The sequence below is a fragment of the Hipposideros armiger genome, unplaced genomic scaffold, assembly GCF_001890085.2.
Source record: "Hipposideros armiger isolate ML-2016 unplaced genomic scaffold, ASM189008v1 scaffold_168, whole genome shotgun sequence".
NCBI classification, from domain to species: Eukaryota; Metazoa; Chordata; class Mammalia; order Chiroptera; family Hipposideridae; genus Hipposideros; species Hipposideros armiger.
In genome coordinates, this window is record NW_017731518.1 from 2,958,899 (window position 1) to 2,982,906 (window position 24,008).

General features: G+C 39.2%; 1 protein-coding gene across 1 annotated transcript in view; it reads right to left on the bottom strand.

Moving 5' to 3' along the window:
* LOC109387761 (small subunit processome component 20 homolog) overlaps positions 1 to 24,008 on the bottom strand; it is a 103,994-nt gene that overhangs the window by 66,348 nt on the left and 13,638 nt on the right. The window contains 12 exon segments of the mRNA XM_019651865.1: positions 275 to 400; positions 3,571 to 3,756; positions 7,730 to 7,973; positions 8,213 to 8,292; positions 9,749 to 9,825; positions 11,096 to 11,254; positions 12,278 to 12,340; positions 12,989 to 13,139; positions 14,394 to 14,499; positions 15,945 to 16,033; positions 16,175 to 16,330; positions 22,311 to 22,489. Coding sequence (XP_019507410.1) covers positions 275 to 400; positions 3,571 to 3,756; positions 7,730 to 7,973; positions 8,213 to 8,292; positions 9,749 to 9,825; positions 11,096 to 11,254; positions 12,278 to 12,340; positions 12,989 to 13,139; positions 14,394 to 14,499; positions 15,945 to 16,033; positions 16,175 to 16,330; positions 22,311 to 22,489 — 1,616 coding nt within the window.

Sequence of the window (24,008 nt, forward strand, 5' to 3'; positions counted from 1 at the left end):
CAAGCAGTCGTTCACCATAATCAGATGTGTCTGGATGCTGATGGTAGCCACTTTGAGCACCTCTTATTACTGCAGAAGTCAAACGTGACTCGTATTCATCTTTTGGTATTGGTACACACTATTACAATTTCAATAGTTTTTCCTTTCTTAAAACGTGTATACATTTTTTTTAGCACCCTCTGTATATACCTAAAATGTAGACATGGGCTCTATTCAACAATCATCAAAAACCTAAAAAATATTTTGGCAAAGAAAATGGTAAAGAACAGTTCACAAAGAATTGCAGTGGCGAGAATTTATTGTACTTACCTGAAGATACAGCTCATATAGTTTGGATTCCAGATATAAGGCCCGTGGATTCGAAAATTTAGAGAAAACTTGTAGATGAGCAATTAACTGCCTAAAAAAATTTAAAAAGAAAGAGACTACCACAGAATTACAGAACAGAGATTATTTTCATAAGATAATAGTGCCCATCAATTTCAGTCTCTGACAATTATTCTAAAAACTTTGACTATAGTTTCACTGTTAATTATACAAATAATTATTAATTACTTGCATTTAGGAAATTATTCTCCAGAAATTCCAAATCTCAGACAAGCCTTCCCCTGAAATCTAGGTTCCCAACCCAGAAAATCATTCAGAATGTGCTTAGAATGGTTTAAATGAAGCCAAAAGTAGAAAGTAATCAAAACAGTAATACATTGTCTAGTTTCTTCGCAGCAAACAGGAAAGTGGTAAAACATATTCTTCCTCACTTTCATATAACAAATACCGACGTCAGGCCCCAGGGGTCCAAGTTTAGGTAACCATGGCTCTTGCTTACCAGGAAGGAGGAAGAAAGAGCAATTCTGTGGTTGAAAGTTGAAGTTGGAGAGGGGACTGCTTCAGGGCAAATTACATCATGTACTAAAGCAGACCCAGAGAGCGCCTACTGCTTTTACTCACTCAACTTCCTACTCCATACTTGAAGGTTTTAGAAATACTTGAGAAAACGGTTTTCTCTGTGCGTATAATTTGTAAGACATGTTAGAACTTAAAGGAACGTTAATGACTAAAATGTTAAGATTTGGAGAGATTTCACTTGCCTATTTCAAGAATATATGCAGGGAGAAGTGAAGAAAGGTTGACACCAGGAGGCAAGGAAGGTCCTGTCATTCTGAGCCGTGTGACTTTGGAGAAAGTTAATTAATGTCTCAGATGCTCAGCTTCCTCATCTTGACAAGGACAAGACCTCTTGTGAGGATTAAATGAAAGAATGTAACTTGTGGGGCCTTTGCTCCTAAGAATTTAGCAAACAATGCATTTCTCTGCTCTTGGGCAAAAGAAAGCAAAACTGTGAAAGTCCTCCTAGTTAATATAGAGAAAATAAGTTGGAAATTATGCCCTCTTCAGATGTTACAGAGAAATAGGGGAAGGGTAGCATTACTACTTATGTTTAGCTTAAATGTCTGTGATGGTTAGTCTTATGTGTCAACTTGGCTGAGTTCGAGTAATCACCTATGTACTAAAACACTAATCTGGGTGTTGTGATGAAAATATTTTATAGGTGTTGTTAACATCTATAATAAGTGGACTTTAAATAAGAGATTATTTAATATTCAACAATGTGGATGGGCCTCCTCCAATCAGCTGAAGGCCTTAAGAACAAAAACTGAGGTTTCAGCCTGCTGTCCTGCCCTGCAAATCCTTAAAACTAATCTCTTAACACGTAAAAAAATACACACACACACACACACACACACACACACACACACACACACACACACACACACCCCTCCATTCTATCGGTTCTGTTTCTCTAAAGAGCCCTGGCGGATGCAGTGTCCTTGTAATTACTTATCACTGAGCCCTTACACTTTAATAAACAAATTTTTAAAAGTTTCTATTTCAATATCCACTCCTTCCCCCAATGTTTATTAAGCATTTCTTATGTGCCACATAGCCTTAAAGAGCCAAAGAGAACAGCAGCCAATTTACACATTCTCATTAATCCTTGCCAGTGAGAAGCACGTTCCATGAAGGATCATAAACTTGGACTATGACTACACTGAGATGGCACCAAGGACGTGCTTTTTAATTTACTCCCATTTTCCATCATGTGCACGTTAGCAATAGTCTAGGTTAGGCTACAGGGGACAGAAGAATTATTTCAGACATGGAGCTTTAAGGATAAGAGTTCCTGATTTTCATGGAAGATCTATAAAAAATTACCATCAAGGCAAGGAGTAGCACCATGATAGAGGTCTAGGTGGCTGTTATGAAAGTTTTGAGTAAGATGACTTGCATTTTAAAAGACAGGAAAGCCTCAGTGAGGAAGCAGCGCGGGAATAGTGCCTTGAAGTGGGAACAGAATTTCAGTTGGCAGAAATGAGGCAAGGGCACCGCAGAAAGAGGGATGGGCACAGCACAAAGTTCAGGGGTGAGAAAGGAAGAGGCATGACTGGAAAAATAGGTTATTTATTCAACAGTCAAACACGAGGACTAATCTCTCGCGAGCTAGTATGCTGAAGGATATGAAGAAGAAAACAGCAATCTTTGTCTCGGAGGAAGCAGTTAGAGTTGCGAGAAGGAGAAGGTGGAAGCAGAAAAGGAACGAGTCTGCATGAAGTGTGGCCATGATCTTTCTTGCCCTTGTGCTTTGTACACTATTCCCAATGGCTGGCAAGTCATTCCCTGCCCGAGCTGCTGGCTTCAAAGGTGCCTTCTACCTACTAAAAGCCTTCTCTTTCTGGTAGAATTAGGTCATTTTTATTTATTTATTTTTTTTTTACTGTGCTCCCATAACTCCTTTAAAAGTATTTCCTGTATAAAAATATTTCACATTAGACCGTGCTTCCTGCATTGCAGACACTAGGTACCACCCATCTTTGTAGCCCAGCACTTAGCAAAAGGCACTCAATACAGCGGCTGAATGGATGAACAAATAGATGGCTCGTGGGAAAAACTCAACAAAGGGGCCTATCTGAGATCCCAGGCGTTACAGTAACCCAGCAGCACCAGATCCAGTAGATCTGACACCCCAATTCAGACGGGTAAGCTGGAGTAACTTCTAAAAGCATGATCACTTCTTTTTCTAAGGCTTCTAACAATTTAGGTAAATGAATTACCCAGAAAGTAGGAAATATATTTATTTAAATATAACAGCATGAAAAAAAAAAAGTAACCTGGAGATAAGTCAAAAGGCAAAGTAAAAGTGCTGACACGCTTATTTATAAGAGCAAAGATGTTCCATTACGTGTTCGCCTAGCACACAAACGTAATACCACGGGCCATGAAAAGCGACGACAAAGGTCAACGGGTTATGTCATCGCTCTGGGCCGCAGCATGCGTAAACAGGAGCTATGATAAGGCCAAGTCCAACACTCTGTGGTGAAAACCTAAAAACTTAGAAAATTGAGTTTTCTTTGGGCTATAAAAGAAAACTCCCGGAGGGTACAGCACTTATGTAAATAATTGGGTGAGCAGTTCATCCCATCGAGGGCCATTTCCCATTAGGGCCATAAACAGGCTCCTTCCCATTCTTCCTAAAACCGTGGATCTGAGATCTGCTGGCAAGGCTGAACTTACTTTGCGGCAGCTCTTCTCGTCCTTTTCTTAGGGGAGGGTTCATCTTGGGGCACCCCCTCCTCCTCCGCCTCGTCATCGTCTCCAGCAGCAGGTTCCTCTTCTCTGTCCTCTGCTGCCACCCCTCTGCCTTTTCTTCGCAGGTCCTGGCTTGGAGCAACCTGCAGATCTGCCGGGTAATACTCGTTGCTGCAGTGGAAAGAGTGACAGACGACAGGTGAAGCTGAGGTGTCCTAATTCTGTTGGTGAGGCTTACGTCCACAGTTCACAGAACCACATGTTCGAGACATCAAAGGCGCCTTGGCAAGTCACTTCCACAGCGTCTGGTCCTGTAGTCAGCCCCTCTGAAGTCCCCTCCTGGACAAGTCAGTCGCTAAGTGGAGAAGACAGACCATTCCATCCTCCCATTGTTGGAAATATTTGAAAGGTCTGCTTTGGACTGAACTGAAATCAGCCTCCCTGTCTCTGGAAACACAACTGGCGGAGGCAGGTGTTGGGGTGCATTATATGAAATAATGAAAGTGTAACATTAAGAGCATGTTGTTCACAAAACTACCAAATAAATCACATGGCCTAACATTGAAAAAAAAAAACCCAAAAAACCATGTTGGTCATGTTCCACCAGATACATTCATTGTCCTTTCAAAAATATGCTGCTGTAACAAAATTCAGTCCTCCACATATGGTCTGATAAGACAGACGGAACTAGCACGTCCATTGCTTCTGGGGGCAGTCACAACATAACACAGACAGAAACTGAATGCCCAAGCAATAGCCAGTAAGCCTTATTATGTTTGTCTCCTCTAAACTAAGCATTTGCAGGTGGTATCCTCATTTGTTCTTTCTGAATTCCATCCCTTTAATTTTGGTCCCTTGTTACAGGTAACTAACATTATCTTGAAGGCTGTCACTGTCATTCACTGCATTCGTTTTGTGTCGCTTTAACTCATTCATCCAACAATTATTATTTTGTTGTCTGTTTTATGCATGGCACTGGGCTACAGATGTAAGGAAATTGATCAGACATTAAACTCCTCACTGAAAAATATACTGATAAAATAGCATGTTTAGGATAGCACGCTACCAACACACCTGGAAGAAACTCCAGGTTAATACACGAAAGTACACCTGGAGGGCTGAGGCACTGCCAAATTCAGCTTTGTGCTCTCACAGGGCAGGATCTGGCACTTAATACATTTAAAAAATGGATGAATAAATGAAATCAGCAAAGTAGCTCTGTCATTTACAAACAGTACCATCATCAATTTAATAACATTCATATTATACTCTCAACCTTCAATTAACCACGACATACTTTTAACCTTTACGCACAGCATGCTCGCTCACTCATTTATTAAATAATTCACACACAGCACTTCCAAGTGTCTACGCATTCACTAAGTGTCACTGTCACCTATTACTGGGATGTTTTTGCCATTGTTAGCCATTCATTTCTGCTTCTGACTTGATTCTTCTCAGAGAATGTTTACAAGGGATTCACAAATTACTTCTAATATTAAGTTACTTTAAACATACTTAGAAATATAAATTTCTAGCCAAAAATTAAAATTAAAAGCCCATAATGTATTTCAAAGCCAGAATTAAAGGTGACATTGAGGTTTTCCATTAGTTTGGGTCATCTATAAAAGCATTAATTACAGGTAATCAGTGTCAACTAGTCTTAAACATTTTTAATAATTGTGTATCTTCTTAAAACCCAGAGACCCCCTTCCTGTTCCAGGCTCCTCTCTATCTCCACCCTCACAGTATCTGGTACTATTAGAGGAAGGTCTTTATCCTTAGGTTAAGGGGTCATCGATTTCTTCCTTGAGGGAAAAACTTAGAAAATTAACGTTAGGAAATTCATATCCTGCTAACACCATTATACCAGCTTGCATATGCATGGGTACTTGCAATGCACAAAACAACTGACAGACATTATCTTACTTGATCTTCAAAACAAGGCAAGGAAGCTAAGTATCACTGTTCTCATTCTATAAATAAAGACAAAAGCGTTATGCCAAAAAGAGAAAATCATTACTCTTCCGCCATACCATCTACTGACCTGCCTGCATCTTTGCTTGTAACCTTTCCCAGAATGAATTATTCACACAAACCTTTTCACGTATGCATGGGATCCTATCTCCTCGTAACTATGTACGCAAAGACATGGCTCTAGCAATTATATTCCCTCTTACATTACAAATTTTTCTCTCCCTTCTGAAGCATTCACACCAGTACTAAATATACACCTGCTGCTTAAATGTTAAATAGCAACCCCGACAATAGCTCCCTCTTGGATTCCACATCTCCCAAGAACTGTTCATACTTGTTATTGCCATTTTTCTTCTCCATTATCTCTTCAACCCATTTAAATCAGGCTTTCATCCTTACCAAATTAACCAAAACAACTCACGTGAAGGTCACTTCCAAAGCCAATGGTCATTCTTATTCTTCATCTGACTGTTTCAGGCACGTTTGATACAATTCAACAACTCCCTCCTTGAAGTCCTTTCTTCAAGCAATACTAAGTAGCATTGCTTCTTCTATCCTTCTTTCCTGGCCTCCTTTGCTGGTTCCTTATCTCCCAACCTCTAAATATTGCTGTCAGTCCTTGGTAATCTTCTTTCTTTACATTTACACTCCCAGGTGTGATTTATTGGGTTGTCGGAAAAGTCATGACATATTTTTGCAATGAAAAACACAGAAAAAAATAAATTATGACTTTTCCGACAACCCAGTAATTCCCTGTCCCATAATTTAAAAGACCATCTACCATCTATATACTCATGAGTCTCAAATGCATTATTTTTACACCAAACCTTTCTCTGGAACTTAAAGCTCCACATTCAAGTGCCTACTTGACGTCTCTACTTAAACGTCTATTTTGTTTCCCAAACTTCACATGTCTAAAAATGAATCCTTGATCTTCCCCACAAATCTGCATCCTTCTGCATTTCTCCCCATCTCAGTAAACAGTAACTCTCTTCTTCCAGTTACTCAGGTCAAACCCTTAGGGCCATCCTTGCTGCCTCCCCTTTCTCCTTCCTGCACCTCCTCACTCCCGCCATGCCACATCTGACCTGTTGGCAAGTCCAGCAGGCTAATATGGTTGCAATTCTTCAAAAATGTATTTTATTGAATTGAAATCCTTCATAAAATATCCAGAATTCAAATACCTCTCATTATCTGCACTACCACAACCTTGGTCAAGCTCACCAGCATTTCCTGCCCAGAGCTCTGCAATCTCCTCCTAAGCCTCTCCTCTCTCGTCCCTCTGCCTGCTCTCACCACTGCCATCCTATCGTCTATTCTCAGCATCGCAGCTGGAAAACTCCTTGAGAAAACTTAAGTCATGTCGTCCTATCTTTAAGCCTTCCAATGGCTTCCCAGTTCACCAACAGTAAAAACCAAAGACCTTCTGTCACTTAAAGGCCCTACACAACTTGGTCTCCTGTGAACTTTCTGCCCTCATCTCCAACTATTTTCTTCCATTACCGCTGTAGCCACTCAGACCTCCTTGCTGTTCCATGAACAAGACTGGTATGTGGTGGTTCCTAGCCTGCTTAGCCTAACGCTACAGCATTTTCCCATGTAATGAAACAGTATTGTTAATCCACATTTATTCATTAATTATACTGTTCTATTCACCACATCTTTTACACCTTTAGAGTCTTAAAAGCAATCTCTCACACAGCATATCTAGTGAAAATTAGAACAATGCTCCAGAAAGTTTCTGTGGTTTTTTGAGAGCACATTCCTCAGCATCATGGGAAACATTCAAGAGATTCAAAACAAGAGTGGCTGGGGTGGAGTTACTGGAAAATACTTTCAAGACCCAGGCAGACAACGTAACAATGAACAACAGGGCAAGAAATAGCAAGGTCTTTGTACATTGAGCTAACTCAGTATGGCCTTTCTTATTTTGTAACCTGGAATTTTTTATTAACGCCATTTGTGGGCTGGTTAAATTCATGTAAAGTGAAGTGGTGAACCAAACTAGTCTAGTTGTTAGCGGACTGACCCAGTGCTTTATAGATGCGCCAATCATTCAAAAACATGACAGAAGCAAAAAGAACTCAGCCAACTTGGACGCTTCACACTTTGTACCTCCTCTTTCTCATACCCTACCAGGAACATAGTACTAGAAGAGAATACTTACTGGATAAACCTCAAGAAAAGTGGGGAAAGCTCCCTGGACCGTGGCTCTACCCTTTCCGGGAATTTTGCGAGAGCTCGCCAGAGCAAAAATCGAAAATTGGTGTGGTCCAGTCTTTCCTGACAGTTGGTTTTCAAGGTTAACTGCTCAAAAAAAAGGGCTCCAACATCTCCTTCCTGAGTCTGCTCCCAACTTTCATCTCCCATGGACTTCTCCTCATTTCTTATGTCATTTTGCAGTTCTTTCTCTGAAAGAGAAAACAGTCATCATAACCACTAGAGAAATGTTACCATGTGTCCTATGTGTTTCTGCAAGTAAGGGCATTTCTTTCTCTAGTGATATAAGGGAACTATAAACCATTATCCAAAAGTTATCAGGGATAGCACATTTCTCATTTCTGTTTCCCAATTTCATGTGTAATTAAGCAGCAAAAATTAAACAGTTAACCACTTTTCTTCCCAGCCCCCCTTCACACCCTTTACCTACCAGCATGTGTAGCTGCTTTTTCTAGATGTTCATAGTAGACTTTCCAAAACTTCTTATTTTCCATTTCATGTGCGTGAGAACTAAGAGATCACAAATAAAAATAGATAGGATCCTTAGTTTGAGGTATTTCACAGAAAAAAAAAAAGTGAAAGGATAGAACTAAAATGTTAATTAAGTTATCCCTGAATGTGGGGTTATAAACAACTTTTGTACTCTTCTGTATTTTTCAAAATGCCTGCACCAAGCACAAATTGTTTTTATAGCCATAAAGTACTAAGTGTATTTTTAAAAACCTAAGTTGATCCCTATAAGAAGAGTATTTTTAAAGGCCCAATAATGGGAATGGGGCATGGGGTAGAAGGGATGGTCCACTAAGGGAAGCAGAGGCCTCTGCTTAGAAAGAAAACTCAGTTTGTTCAAAGCTAACTTCAAAATGTTCGTTTTTTCCTCCGCCAAATTCAAATACACTTAACACAAAGGCAAAATAAATATTTACCAACTGCGTGAAACACACCTTTCAGGACTTAAAGAAGAGAAATTAGATCAATCATATAAGTGTTCATATAATCTGATCTTAGCAACAGTATTCTCAAAAACGTTTATGTTCTTTCTGTCATTAATTTTCTAAGAATAGGCATAAACTTTACATAAGACATGCTCCACATATGCTGTTGACTCTACGTAAAAATTAACCAATTTTTACATAGAAAGAGGTGCCCAACAGGAAGCCAGCTCCGGAGGAGCATTAAAGGTACTCAGTCACTGAAGAGCTAACAATTTGAATATTGGGCTACTGTAACACACGTCAGATTCTTCCTTAAGCGCAATGAACAAAATCACGAAGTTGATGTTAGAAGGCCTTGATTTCAGCATACTGGTTTGATGGCTTTGAAAGGCAATTAAATGGCAAACTGGTTCCAAATTGGAAAGGGATTTGTATATTCTGCTTCTGTCAAACAAGAACTAATCATTAGGGTTTTGAGGGGCCACACATTATGTAATTTTGAATCCAACAAAAGCCAGAGTAGACCATCTGAAGAACAAATATCTGCAAAAGGACAGGTTTCTACATATGAGGCACAACACAGATATTTTCTATGTGATTATTAAAGTCCTTTTTAGAGCTAAAGGGACTTTGGATAATAGACTGCAAGGGTTTTAAAGTCCTCATTTTAAAATTAAAGTTTGGCTCAATGACGCTATATATATATAAAAGTACCCAATTATTATACAATACTTTGTTACTAAAAAAAATTCAACAATACAGGTGTATCATATAAAGCAAAAAGGGAAGGTCTTCCCAAGTTATTTCAATGTACAAAAAAACACACATACAATATTTGAACTGTTGAAAAACTTGGCATCAGAGAGAAGAATTAATGTTTACTTTTCCTTCACATTGTCCCCAGAAGGATTTAAGGTAGCTACAAATACTGCAAATACCTATCATTTACGTCACACCTAGGAGGAGAATACTAAGTCCATCATTCTGCAGTAGTTACAACGTAATAGCTTCATCCATGTACCCACGCTTACCTTATGAGCTCAATAACCGGCTCCCAGAGAGCACTGAAGTTCACATATAACATGCCTAATAAATAACGAAGCGGCACCTGCAATTACAGATGAGTTTAGTACATGGGTAATGAGCAGCACTGAAATGTGCATAGCCCACCTCAGACAATCTAAGGTTTGGAAAGAAGCTTGTACTACAAGAAAAAATTTGTAGGTACCAAACCAAAATTTAGTGACTAATAATTTTCCAACTCTCTCCAAAATGTCAACTGCTATTTAACACAGAAGAATCACTAAAGCCAACACAGTATTCAAACTCACTCCAGATGTTCACGCTCAAAGGATATGTTTAGGTAAACAGATATGACTCATGATTAAGCTCCCTCCTAAAAACGCTGCCATCACCTTAGAAGACAAAACTTGAACAGTAATCAGTAAAGCACAGATGCCAAAGACCCCAAGCAAGTCTGCTGTGAATGGCAGCTGTGGCTTCGCAAGCAGATGCCTGAGCTCTGTAAACTACACGTTAAAGGAGCTCCGTTCAGAGGGTCTAAAGTTTCCTGAAAGGGATTTGTTTATTCTGCTTCTGTCAAATAAGAACTAATCGTTATGGTTTTGAGGGGCCACACATTATGTAATTTCGAATCCGACAAAAGCCAGAGTAGACCATCTGAAGAATAAACATCTGCAGAAGGGCAGGTTTCTACATGAGGCACAACACAGGTCTTTTCTATGTGATTATTAAGGTCCTTTTTAGAGCGAAAGGGACCTTAGCTCTAACAGTTGTTACTAGCGTCCCCATGGGCTAGGGAGGCATTGTGTAGAATGGTAGTTGTGTTATTATTTGGGGGTGGGCTGTTGTAACTATCTTAGCAGCAGAGCCACTTTTCCAAATGAAACATAACAGAGGACACCAATACATAAAGCGGGGTAAGAACAGAGCTGCTCTGACTCAATGGGAATGCCTCCACGTGGCCTTCCTCCCAAAGTGATCCGTGATGTATCTTCAAGGGTCACAGACAGAAAACCCCTGAAACAAAAGGTAAAGGGCTGACGTCCTGCGGCAATGAACAAACTGCAGAAGACATCAGGCTTTGAACTTGATGTTGAGTCCTCCTGTTGCCACTTGCTATCACCCTTCACATACTACACACATATTCAGGCAAAGGTGGAGAGTAAATTATTTCCACTGTTGAAACATCTGGCAGAGCTATTTAACTCAAAGCATTGAAGAGAACTAAGGATTTAGGTAGTTTTAAAAATTCTTTTTTTGGGGGCAACCACTCGGCGTGCTTCTCTTTCCAAAAGCCAGCCAAACAGACCTTAAAGCATCAACTAAAGTAAAAACAAGTGGACAGTGTTTGATACCTCCTGTAGCGGCCCCTCGGGGACTGCAGTCTGCACCACATCATGCCTTAGTTTCCTCAGGTGAAGGAGCTTTTCTCTGTAATCATTCACAGTTGCCGGAACAAGTTCTGCCTGGCGCAATATAGCAAAGGCAGACGGACGCTCTGCGAGCCCGTCATCCTGAACAACCCGAGAAAACCAAGGAGGCATGTCAGTGTTTTCATTTCCAAAAAAGCACTAAATGAACGTGACCAAAGGTCAAAAACATAAAAACTGGAATATGCTAATGCTTTAGGTTAAATAAACAGCACATTTTTGGGGGTAAATGATTCACTTTTCCTCCTCCATTTACTTTCCGGCAGATAATTTAGGTTTAGTATCTAGAAATGACTCAAATTGATTGGCGACATCTGTTGAAATAAAGGAAATGTGTATGTATGTACATGTATTTTCACTATACAATTCTACCTCTAGTAAAAGTAATTTCTACCTCAAGTAATAAATTGCATTAAGAAATATTTCCCTATATAAAGATGTCTGTGTAAGGCTGTTCACTGCAATATTACTGTAAATCCTGAAAAACTGTAGCCAACCCATGTAAGTATCCATCAACAGGGAATTGGTTAAATAAGATATATTTTTAAAACTAAATTTATTGGAGTGACAATAGTTAGTAAATTACAAAGGTTTCAAATGTACATTTCAATAATACATCATCTATATATTACATTGTATGCTCACTACCCAGAGTCAGTTCTCCTTCCATCACCATATATTTGAACCCCTTTACCCTGTTCTACCATCCCCTTCTCCCCTACCCTCTAGTAACCACTAAACTATTGTCTGTGTCTATGAGTTTTTGTTTCTTTGTTTGTCTTGATATTTTAATCAGTGGACTGCTATTCAAACTTCAAAAAAAATAAGGTAGAACTGGAGGTACTGATATGGAAAAACCTTCATGACACCATTTGTTTAAATTACATGTGTGCATATGAAAGTCTGAAAGAATGTTCACCAATTATCTGTGGATTTTCAGTGGTGGCCTTGTTGGGGGGCAGGTGTAAGAATAACAAAAAAAATTTTCAATTTTTATGACAGATATTTACACAGTGTTTGAATTTTCTGCAAAATTATCATTTTGAAAATAAAACATATATGACATTACATTTTTTAAAAGTTATCCAAATTGAATAGTTAAAATACCTCCATTAGTTCCGGAAGTCGAACCTCAAAGTGGTTTAGAATCCTTATTGTCAAAAGCCGAATCTAGAGAAAGTAAAAGGCATGTTCCAAATCCCAAGGTTTAAACATAATTAGAAAATGATTAATAGTGAGATCTAAGTCTTATAAAATTATGAAAACTGTACTACTTCTCAGAGTAACACATGCTTACTCTATCTCTTATTTCATATTCAACACCAACACCTCATTCAAATGGTACCTGGAACCCTTAATGACCAGACTAGACTGAGAAGGTAAGGTTGCCCATAAAACCATGTTGTTTCTTGGAACTGTGACACTATAAGCATCTCTGTAAATAAGTGCAAAGAATCTGATTAAGCCTACAATTCCATTGAAATTATTTTTATTTCTAAATAACGTATTCATGTATTTCTGTACACCTGATGAGCAGCAGAATCACCCAGATGGCTTTAAAAACCATGCAGGCTTTTCAGTCCCACCCTACTCATACGGAATCAGAATTTGGGGGTGTAGGGGCTCAGAATTTATATTTTTATTAAACTCCTCAATGAGACCGGCTGCAATCAGTTTGGAGGTCAGTGTTTAGGAGTCACTGCTTTAAACAGAAATCACCCACAGGAGCATTTTCTGATAAGGAGCTCTGACAACCACTGGCAGTACATATAGAAACAATGGATGAGAGATGGAGAACACACCACACAACCGTCTTACCTTGGATATGCCCGTTGAAATGTTTGCTTGTAACTTGGGAAATAATTCCATTAACGCTTCCTCAGAAAGCGGCCCTTTGCAGCCACATAAGGATAATCTCTGATAATAGAGATCAGCCAACAGCAACACAGATGGCTCCAGAGGCAACGCTCTGTAACAAGATGTTTATTAGATCCAAACTGGACCATACACTCCACAGTATGAAGAATCTGAGGCCTAGCAACAGTGAGTGACATGCTCAAGAACACACAGCTAGCTGGAGGCAGAGGCAGGATGAGAATATGCTACTTTGACTAAAATCCAATGCTGTCTCTTCAATCCATATAGTTATAAATGACAAATGACATGAGGGGGGAGATATAATATTTACTGAGTGTCTTCCATGTGCCAGGCACTGAGCTAATGAGGGAAGCCATACAGAGGAGGATCTGGGTTCTGGCGTAGGGCAGCCTCGTCATCCATGAGCAGTGTAACCCTGGGCAAGTTGTTTAAACTCTATGTGCCAGCCTCCTTCGACAAATACTTACTGAGTGTCTATTATGTGCCAATGACTTTTTTAGACACTGGATATAGCAATAAACAAAAGACAAAGTTCCTACTCTCCTGAAGCTTGTATTCTAGGAGAAGGTGGCCAGTAAGTAGATAAACTAATATATAATCAGTATGACAGTGATGAGTGTGGTGGAGGAAAGTAAATCAGGGAAAGGGGGCTAGACTGAGAGACTGGTGCACGGGTGGAGGGGGAGGGAAAGGCGGGTGAGGAGTGGCGCTATTTGACATGGGGGTGGTAAATGGTTAAAGCAAAGAAATGCTAACTGGTCTCCCTTATTCTGCTTCAGTCTCTTCTCAACACAGCAGCCAGGGTGATCCTATTTAGGCTTAAGTCACTTCCCTGCCCCAAATCTCCCATGTCCCCTTTCACTTGGAGTAAAAGCCAAGGCCCTATAACGGCCACAGGTCATCCACTGCCTGCCATCCCCACCTTCATGTCCTCTTCCACGAGCCATTCCTCGCTCTGCTCAGCCAAAATAGTGCTTTGCTGCTGCAGCCAGCACCCCCCTCCCAGTGCTGGCTTTCATGTCTCCCTGGGGATTTGGAAGGTCAACACTGTGCTGTGTTACGGGTGGGAGTAGTCAGCGTTATTTACCTTTTACGTTCTACAACACTAGTTTACACACACAGTGAAACACCCCTTTACAAAGATGAATCTATATTTAAAGACTGTGTCCAAAAATGTACTTGTTTTAATTGGAGGATTTAAATTAATGATAAATCTCCTATGCGAGCAACAGTTCAGGTAGAAAATAGATCAAAACACGACTTTTATTACGTCCAAGACTTCACAGAAACTGAAGCTTTTGTATTTTATTCACTATTAAGTTAAATGGAAGGTATGCTTACTCACAGTACTAAATTCTTCACACGTTCCACAGGGACCAGCTGAAGTAGTTCAGAAGATTCTTCCAAACTTAGCAGAGTATTTATAGCTTGACAAAGAACAAATAAGTTTCCTAAGGGCAGAAAAGAGAAGAAACCACATTACTTATTTCTTTGACACAAAACTATCAGACATCTCACTTATCTAACACTTGCTATTTATGCAAACATCTTAAAGTTGAGCCTTTTAAAGAATTACCTGTCAAATGTCAGAATATAATAGAAAAGAATTAAAAAGAGAAGGTTCCAAGTCTTATATTTTAACTTTCTTAAGAGAAAAATACATTCAGAATTAGAGAATAAAAATGTATGTTCCATAATTGAAAGTAAGGAAGAAGTTCAATGGTTCCACTGACTGGCATTATCAAAAGTAGAACTTTTGAGGAAAGCAGACTTGAGGTTTTCAAAACCTAATAAATTATTTTTGTATAAAACTCATGTTGATTTTCTCTCCAATTTATAAAGAGTCACATATCCAATGGCTACTACCCATAATCCACTCAATTAATATTAGCTATATATTCCTTTAACCGTAGACCAGTTGTTGGCAAACTATGGGCTGTAAGTCAGATCTTGTAGGTTGTCTATTCTTATATATATGGCCGATAACCTAAAAACATTTAACATTATTAAAGAAAGGGTGGTTTAAAACAAAAACTAAACAAAAATAATATACCACAAAGACTGAATGTGGCTCATAAAACCTAAAATATTTACTAACTAGTCCTTTACTTAAAAGTTTTATCAAACCCTCTGCTCTAGACTTGAGAACCTCCTGTAATGGTAGCAACGTTCTATACTTGAGCCAATATGCAGCCACAGTCCAGCATAGTAGTCAGTGGTCACATGTGGCTACACAGAATCTAGCACATTAATATTTAAATGAGTGAATGGCTTCTATACACATGTTGGGAAAATAATGCTGTGCTACAATAAAACAAAATACCTGCTTTTAAATTCTCATTCTCAGGCTCGTGGGGGGGGAAATCATACAAGTATACAACAAGAAATAGTGTTTTGGGCAAGGCAGCCTAATTCTGCCTGGGAGAGTCATGAAGGCCTTCCGAGAGGCGCTGTGCTTGAGATGAGTTTTAAAAGGAAAGGTAAGAGATCACCAAATGACAAAGACCTAGAAAGAACTCCAGAAAGAAGGAACCCATGTGCAATGGCAGCCGGAGGTTTGGAAAAGCGTGTCTTACTCATACCAGGGGGAGACTAGCCGTGGGAGCCAGGGAACCAGACACAAGCTGGGGCTCCAGAGTGAGGGGGCCTCATTTCTGTGACCACGGCATCCTTTTGATGCTTTACTTTCAGATTCAGCTTATGTTGAAGCCGCCCTGACCGGGTCACCACATTATGAGGAACAACCAACCCTCTTACCCTCTTTTTTCCGTATTTATCACATAGGGGTGTACACCAGAACACAATGCTAGAACTATTCTCTGGTATTCTATGGTTCACAATTACTGTCGCTGTGCCAGAAAAGAAGACTAGAGAACAAATGAGAATTGTGACTGACCTTTTCCAAAGCTCCCTCTGTCAACAGTCGTAAAGAGTGACTCTATGAAGCACGTGACCAGTGGTAGCACCATCTCCTTCTCAAGAGGTCTGTCCAAGAAGTGGGGAGAAAAAGGGACAAGTCCAAACTGGCATTCAATGGCTTTTTCATGGAAGAGCAAGGAATGGCGAGTAAAGGTTTGAATCAGCACGCTAATACCTCTTTCAAAATAAAACAGTGTATTTTCTCACCTAATATGAGGTAACACGACAAGGGCTGCCCAAGAATTTGAAAGGAAAGTAGTATCTTTATTTGGGGGTAACTGAATGATAGATAAAAGATGGTCCAATACTGGGGTCTGTTCCTTTCCTCCTTTGGATCTGGTCTTCTGCTGCCTTAGATAGGATCTGAAAGAAGAAAAGATAAATGTTTAAAATAGAAAAGAATGTGATTGCTCTTACCCTAAGAAGGCTGAAATAGAATTGGGTTCCTCTCCAAGCGTGGAACATTTGGGGAGAGAAGGGAACGGGTGGTGATGGCTGAAGATAAACAACTAAACAAATGTGCATCATTTACTGATTTTCAGCAAGAGGCTTTTTCAACCCCATTGGTTCCACTTTCTTCTATTTTCTATTTTAATTTGCTTCATAACCTAAAGCAAGTCTTTTGGTTTAAGATTTATAATGTCCTAATTTTGTGCTGATGGACATGTTTTTAAGAACTGGAGAGGCAATTTACTGGAATAAACTGACTTCCTCTATCCCTCCTTTCCCTTGTGACATAAATTTTACTACAGTAGTCCCCTACTTGTCTGTGGTTTCGCTAGAAAATTCCATAATAAACAATTCCTAAGTTTCAAATGTTGGGTCATTCTCCGCAGTGTGATGAAAGCTCTCACTGTCCCGCTCCACACTACCCAGGATGTGAGTCATTCCTCTGCCCAGCGTCTCCACACTCTAGGAGCTCCCTGCCCGCTAGTCACTTAGAAGCTATCTCGGTTCTCAGATCAACTGTCCAGACACCGCAGTGCTTGTGTTCAAGTCGCCCTTATTTTACTCAGTAGCCCCAAGCATAGGGTAGTGACGCTGGCAACTTGGCTATGTCCAAAAGATGCCCAAAAGTGCTTACGTTAAGTGAAAAGGTGTAAGTTCTCAATAAGGCATTTTATCATCTTGCATCATAACAAGAAGGGTGAGTACAGTACAAAAAGATATTTTGAGAGAGAAAGAGACCACATTCACGTAACTTTTATTACAGTATATTCTCATAGTTGTTCTATTTTATTACTGTTGTGAATCTCTTACTGTGCTTAATTTATCAATTAAACTTTATCATAGGTATGCACGTATAGCAACAAACATGTATGTATGGGGTTCGGAACCATCAGAGGTTTCAGGCATCCACTTGGGGTCCTGGAACATATCCCCAGCAGATCAGGGGGGACTACTGTACTTCTCAAATGAGAGTGATGTCACAAAGTTATGGTGAATTTGACAAATGTCACTAAAATGACTAGGATTTAGAAGTAACTTTCTCTGTTGCTTTAATCTGACAAATGGTTACTCAATGATGTTTTTTGATATGACATCCAGTTTGACGTATCTGTTACTTTGGCACTATTCTTATTTGCCTATTTTTATTTTTGCTAATGAATCATACCTCAGTTTTCTTTAAGTCAGAAATCTAATCAAATGAAAAACCACAGAAACATGTAAAATGGTTTGTTTTTATAATTTGTCCTCCATGTCCACATTGCTTAGCTTGTTATCCAATAGAAGTGGAATATGGGGTTTTTATTTCTGTATCCTTTTGATCATTAAAATTAACCAAAAAGTTGCATTCTCTTTTGTTCTGTACTTATCAGGACATTGAATGTTTGGAAATTATGCCAGATAGCTACTTTCATTGGCAATTTCTGAAAGTCACTACACCTTGAAACACAGTCTTTCTAGTATTAATCATTATTCAACAATCTGCAAAAACCTTACACATAAAATATTGAGATGCTTTTAAAACGTGAGTCTTTAGTCGTCCTGTCCTTCCCCTGCTTCATCACATCTGCCAGTGAGCTCCTCCCTTAAAATTCACACCCTTACCTCATTCTGTGATCCGATCCTGCCTACTTCTCTCGCTTCCTCTCATTCCACGCTCCTCCTTGCTCAATGCTTTTTACCCACACAGGCTTTCGTTTTGTTCCTCAAATATACTGGGCTTACTCCTGTTCCAGAGCCTTTGCAGTAACTCTTCCCTTTGCCTGGAAAGCCTTTCACCTGGCTTTTTGTGGCAAGGCTGGGTCCTTCCATCATTACAATTGGCCCAAAAGTCCCCTCCTCTCCAGAGAGTGTGGCTTCTCCATTCACTCTTCCTCTCAATTCCCGGTTTTGTCTTTTTATCATTACCTAAAATCATCTTGTTTATTTGTTTATCTGCCTCACACACTCTGTCCCAAGAATGTCATCTCCTCAAAAGAAGGGAAAAAGAAGGGAACCTTTTTCTTTTTCATTGTTATGCCCCAGTGCCCTGAACAGTGTCTAATACAATAACTATCAGTCAAATGACAGAAAAAATTATCTTCTGAAGAGTCTTTTCAGATCTACCACCTTTTTTATTGTCACGACAAATCTGTGAGATAAATGGGATAGGGTGTGACTAAGAAAACTCAGAGGTGACGGGCCATTCTTCACACATATCCTATTTCTGTGGAGGTGGCAGAAGGCGGCTTTCTCAGAGAGAGAAACACAGTAGCTTGCCTTAAGTTAACACGCCTGCATTAATTTATTTGTTCTTATCATGTCACATTCCAAGAGGAATTGGAGACTGGTGAGACGGCAGGTGAGAAGGTCTGACTTGCCGCCTCAGTTGGGCCCTTGGTTTCACTTGTGGAAGCCAACAAAGCAGCGCACGCCCATGGCCCAGAACCCACAGTTTGGGCCACTTGGAAGGAATCTGCCGTTTGGTGATTGGCTTGGTGTGGCAAAATCAAGAGAAAAGTTCCAAGGAAATAATTCTACAGGGATTATTCATTACCCATTCCTCAGGAATCAGAGCTCAGCAAAGCGAAAAACCAACAGAATCCTGTTGGTATGTTTTGATAGAGACGCTACTTTGGAGGTTGGCAGAAGAGCAACATGTAGAGAAGACGGGTTCTTCCAGAATCTCAAGCTGGTCAGGCTCAAAAACTATCTCTGCTGTGTGACTGTGGGGACAATGACGCCCACCTCTGCCGGGAGATGTCTGCACCTCAGTATCTGACATGGCCAAACACACTGCAATTGTGACAAATTCTGAAGCTCTGACTGAGAAACAGATACTGCTTTATATCTTAAAGAATTTAAGTCCCCCTTTGGATGCCCCCCAGTAGGACGAAGACCTTACACCCCTTCTAATAGACATATCACAATAATTATATTTTATACACTAAAGGTAATTTTAGTCGCACAACTAGTCTTTTAGTAAAGGTCAAAGTACACACTCTTTGTAAATCTTAAGATCCTGTTTAGACAATAGTTTTTAGAATAAATATTGGGTGGTCATGGTAACCATCCTTTAGGCGATTATGTAAAGGCTCAGGCCTTGGTCGCAGTCATTGTAGGTGGAGGGATTTGGGCGCAGTTGGGATAAGTTAGTCTTTAGCATAGAAAAGGTATAGCTGTACCCTGGAGCATAAGAATTATGAGGAAGTAAAACCCTGATATTAATGGAACAATGGTTAAACTGCCCGGTATAAAAAGGGGCATGCTGTAGAATAAAGTGAGACACTTCCTCTTGAAAAAGCGCTCCTGTGTCTCCGCGCGGTTTTTCCTTTTTTCCTCGCCAACTCCGCCTCCACCTGAAGGAACCCCTGGACCTGCGGAAGCTGGTCTCCCGCACACCTCAAGGGATACTGTGATGCTTCAAAGCTGATTACTCCGCACAAACTGAAGGAATGCCGCAACAGGTTTAACTAACCCAAGTGAAATAATAAACTTATTCACTCCCATGTATTCCTAGGTATAACACACGAGAATGTTAAAGGAACTGGTTTCCTAATCTATAATTTCTGGAAGCAGACCCATGCCAACTATTTGAAAAATGATAAGCAAAACCTTCTCACGTACTTATATCAAGTGTTTCCAAGTTGGAAAGAGTATGCACTGTTTTTAACAGAACGAAGAATGTAATCCATGGCCCTTTTAACAATTCAAACAATGCAAAGGTATATAATCTAAAGTTAAGTTTTGTGTATCCTTAGGAAGATGTCAATGCTCCCCAAAATGATCTATACACTTAATGTAATTCCAAACAAAACCTCAGCAAGGTGTTTTGGTTTTGTTTTTGTTTTTTGGTAGACATAGACAAATTTCTTCTAAAATTTATAAAGACAGACAAAGGAACAGGGATAGTTAAAACAATTTTGAAAAAGAATGAAGTGGAAGAATTTTTTTCCTAAGATTTTAAGACTTATTTTATAGCAATAGTAATAAGGCTATGTGGTATTAGAGTAAGACAGACATATATAGGTCAATGGAACAGAACAGAGAACCCAGAAACAGACCCACACATATATCCCCAACTGATTTTTGACAAAGGTGCAAAAGCAGTTCAATAAGGAAGAAAAGCCTTTTCAACAAATGTTGTCAGAGCATACATAGATAGCCATAGGCAAAAAAACAAATGACCTAAGCCTTGTATCTTACATAAAAATTAACTCAAAATGGATCATGGACTTAAATGTAGAACATAAAACTATACAACTTTTAGAAAAATAGGAGAAAATATCTGGTACCTACAGCTAGGCAAAAAATTATTAGACTGGACATCAAAAGCATTATCTATAAAAGGAAAAGTTGATAAACTGAACTTCATCAAAATTTAAAACCCTGCTCTGTGAAAAATGTTGTTAAGCAATGAAAGACAAGCTACAGCCTGGGAGGAAATATTTGCAAACCACATATCTAACAAAAAAGGACTTGTACCTAGACTATATAAAACACTCTCAAAAAAAAAAATAAAATAAAAAATAACAGTAAAAAAAGAAACTCTAGAGTTAGAAAATGGGCCAAGGAAATGAACAGATATTTCACTAAAGAGGATATGCAGATGGCAAACAAGCACATGAAAAGATATTCAATGTCATCAGCCACTAGGGAAATGAAAATTAAAACCAGAATGCGATATCATCCTATCAGACTGATAAAAATAAAAAACAGTGATAATATCCAATGCTGGTGAGGATGCAGAGAAACTGGATCACTCACACTGCTGATGGGAGTGTATAGTAGTACAACTACTCTGGAAAACAGTTTGTAGTTTCTTAGAAAACTAAACATGTGATTATTACATAACCCAACAAGTCCACTTTGAGCATTTACCTTAGAGAAACAAAAAGCTATGTACATGAATGTTCATCATACCTGCTTTATTCATAGTAACCCCAAACTAGGAATGACCTAAATATCTTTCCATAAGTGAATAATTAAACAAACTGCTACATCCATACCATGGAATACTACCCAGCAGTAAGCCCATGAAAAGACGTTCACCATAAAAAGGAATGGATTACTGAGACACACAACTTGGATGGGTCTCAGGGAACTGCGTTGTGTGAAAAGGTATACTGTACAATTCCATTTCTATAATATTCTTAAAATGACAAAACTATAAAAATGGAGAATAGATGAGTGGTTGCCAGGGGTTGGGAGTGGAGTGGGGAGCAGTAAGGTGAGTGTGGTTATTAACAGGTAGTACAACAGATCCTTGCAGTGATGGAAAGCTATGTCTTGACTCTGGTGGTGGTTACAAATATACATGTGATAAAACTGCATGGAACTATATATCCATTTACATACACAGGCAGAAATGAGTGCATGTGAAACTGGTCAATCTGAATAAGGCTGCTGGATCATACCAATGTCAATTTTCTAGTTGTGATATTATAGTAAACTTTTGTAAGGTGTTACCATGGTGAAAAACCGGGTGAAGGGTATATGGAATGTCTCTGTACTATTTCTTGCAACTGCATGTGAATGGACAATTATTCTAAATAAAAGGTTAAAAAAATGTAATAGTCACGTCTTTCTTTCACTTACCATCCTCCTGACATTACCCAAGGTAACTTGTTTGTGTATTTCCCATATGTTTTCCTATGCTTATATACATTTTTTCTTTTAACTTTGCAAAATGGGTTCATACGTCACATACTATTCTACAACTTGCTTTTTTCACATAACAATTATCATGGACATCTTTCCAGTTAATACATATAGATCTTCTTTTTTTACAGTATTGTTAATGTATTGTTTTAAAATGGGATCTCCTAGGTGCCTCGTTAGCGCAGTAGGTAGCGCCTCAGTCTCATAAAATGGGATCTCCTACCAACAATACAGGAAATAAAGACTTAGAACTTACCCCACCGTCTGCTGTGAGAAAACCAGAGGGTACTTCTCAATTGCCATCGAGCCAGCAGTGGGAGGTGCTGCTTTGTTCAGGATGAGCTTGGCCAAAATGGCCAGAGCTTCATCTCTGACTGCAGCATCATCGATCAAGAAGCAATTCTCAATATATAAGAGAAAGCTGGGTAGAAAAAGCTAAAAAGAAAAAAGAAAATGACAGTTATTAACAGATATAAATTTCAGAACACCTAATTAAGAGGAGATTCTAACACTTCCACAGAGAAAAATATAGATCATAAACAAAAGATGACGAATTATAATGGCAGCAGACCTCTCCACAGCAACAATGGAAGAAGGATGACAACAGAGCAATGACTGAAAAAATCTGAGGTAAAATGACAGAATCTAGATTTCCATACCCAGCCTACTAGCAATATAGTGTGAGGAGAAAATAAAGACATTTTCAGATGTACAAAATCTCAAAATTTTACTTCCATTCACCTTGGAAGGAACCTCTGAAGAATGTTCATCAAAATAAGAGAGTAAATTATTAAAATAACATGGGAAAGACGTGGGGTCCGTGGAACAGGAGAAAATCAAAGGAAGTGCTTGTGTAACATCTGTGCAGTGGACTGAGAAAGCAATCTATTCAGACTTGAATTGCTCCAGGAAGAATGTCTCCAAGAAAGGAAAAAAAAAAAATTGAGGTGCTAAATTATCTGACCAATTGCCTTATGGAAGGCATTCTATTCGTACAATGCTGTTGGAAGACGATTTACAGACTGACTACACAAAAAAAAAAAAAAAAAAAAAAAAAAAAAAATTCCGGTTTTTAAAGAATGAGGCAATTTCAGGAAAAATGAGAAGGTACACAAGAATATAATTATAAAATACTCCTCTTTTTTAAATAAGGATTAAGTATATGGTGAACGTGAAATTCAGCCAAAAATCTATGAAGTAACTCTACTTAGGAAGACGAGGGTGTAGCAGAACCAGAATCCATCTACCATAGGAGGAAGGAAGTCTTCAGATGAGGACTAAAACTAATAAAGGAAATGCAGCAAATTCAGATGATTTGAAATATAAATACCGGGAAAAAATAGCTAAAAATCATTAGATGTGTTTGTTCCTGGTGAGTTAGATGGGAGTGGAAATCAAGTGACTGCCTCCTAGCCCTGTTTGCCTTTTTAAATGACATAGAGGACTCTGACAAAAGTAAGATTTTCTGAGTCAGTCTGCTATCCATCCATCCTTCCTGTGCCCCCCTATGGAGAGTACAGCTACCATACCTTCCCCTGCTCTGACGAAACCTCAGATGCGGGGCTTCCTGCCCAGGGATCTGCCATTTTATACTGTTGGAGCGATCACTGCATCCCTGGGGCTTGCAGCTTTCTATGTTTGCTGTGGCTGAACCAAGCAAGAAGGCCTACCCAGATTTCCCCAGAAATTATGATTCCATGAAAGATTTTGAGGCGAGGAGGAAGGCTGGTATCTTCCAGAGTGCAAAGTGATTTCGGAGTGTAAAGAATGTCTTTGAGTTGAGTTCCACGGAAGCTTGTCACTGTATTTCTGAACTATGACACATGAATATTTGGGCTAAGGCATAGTTTCTCTTGATAAACAATTCAAAAAATATTTTTTTAAATATGTTTTTTAAAAAGACCAAAGGGAACAGGGAAGAAGGAAGAGATGCTGTTGCAATGAAAACCAGAAC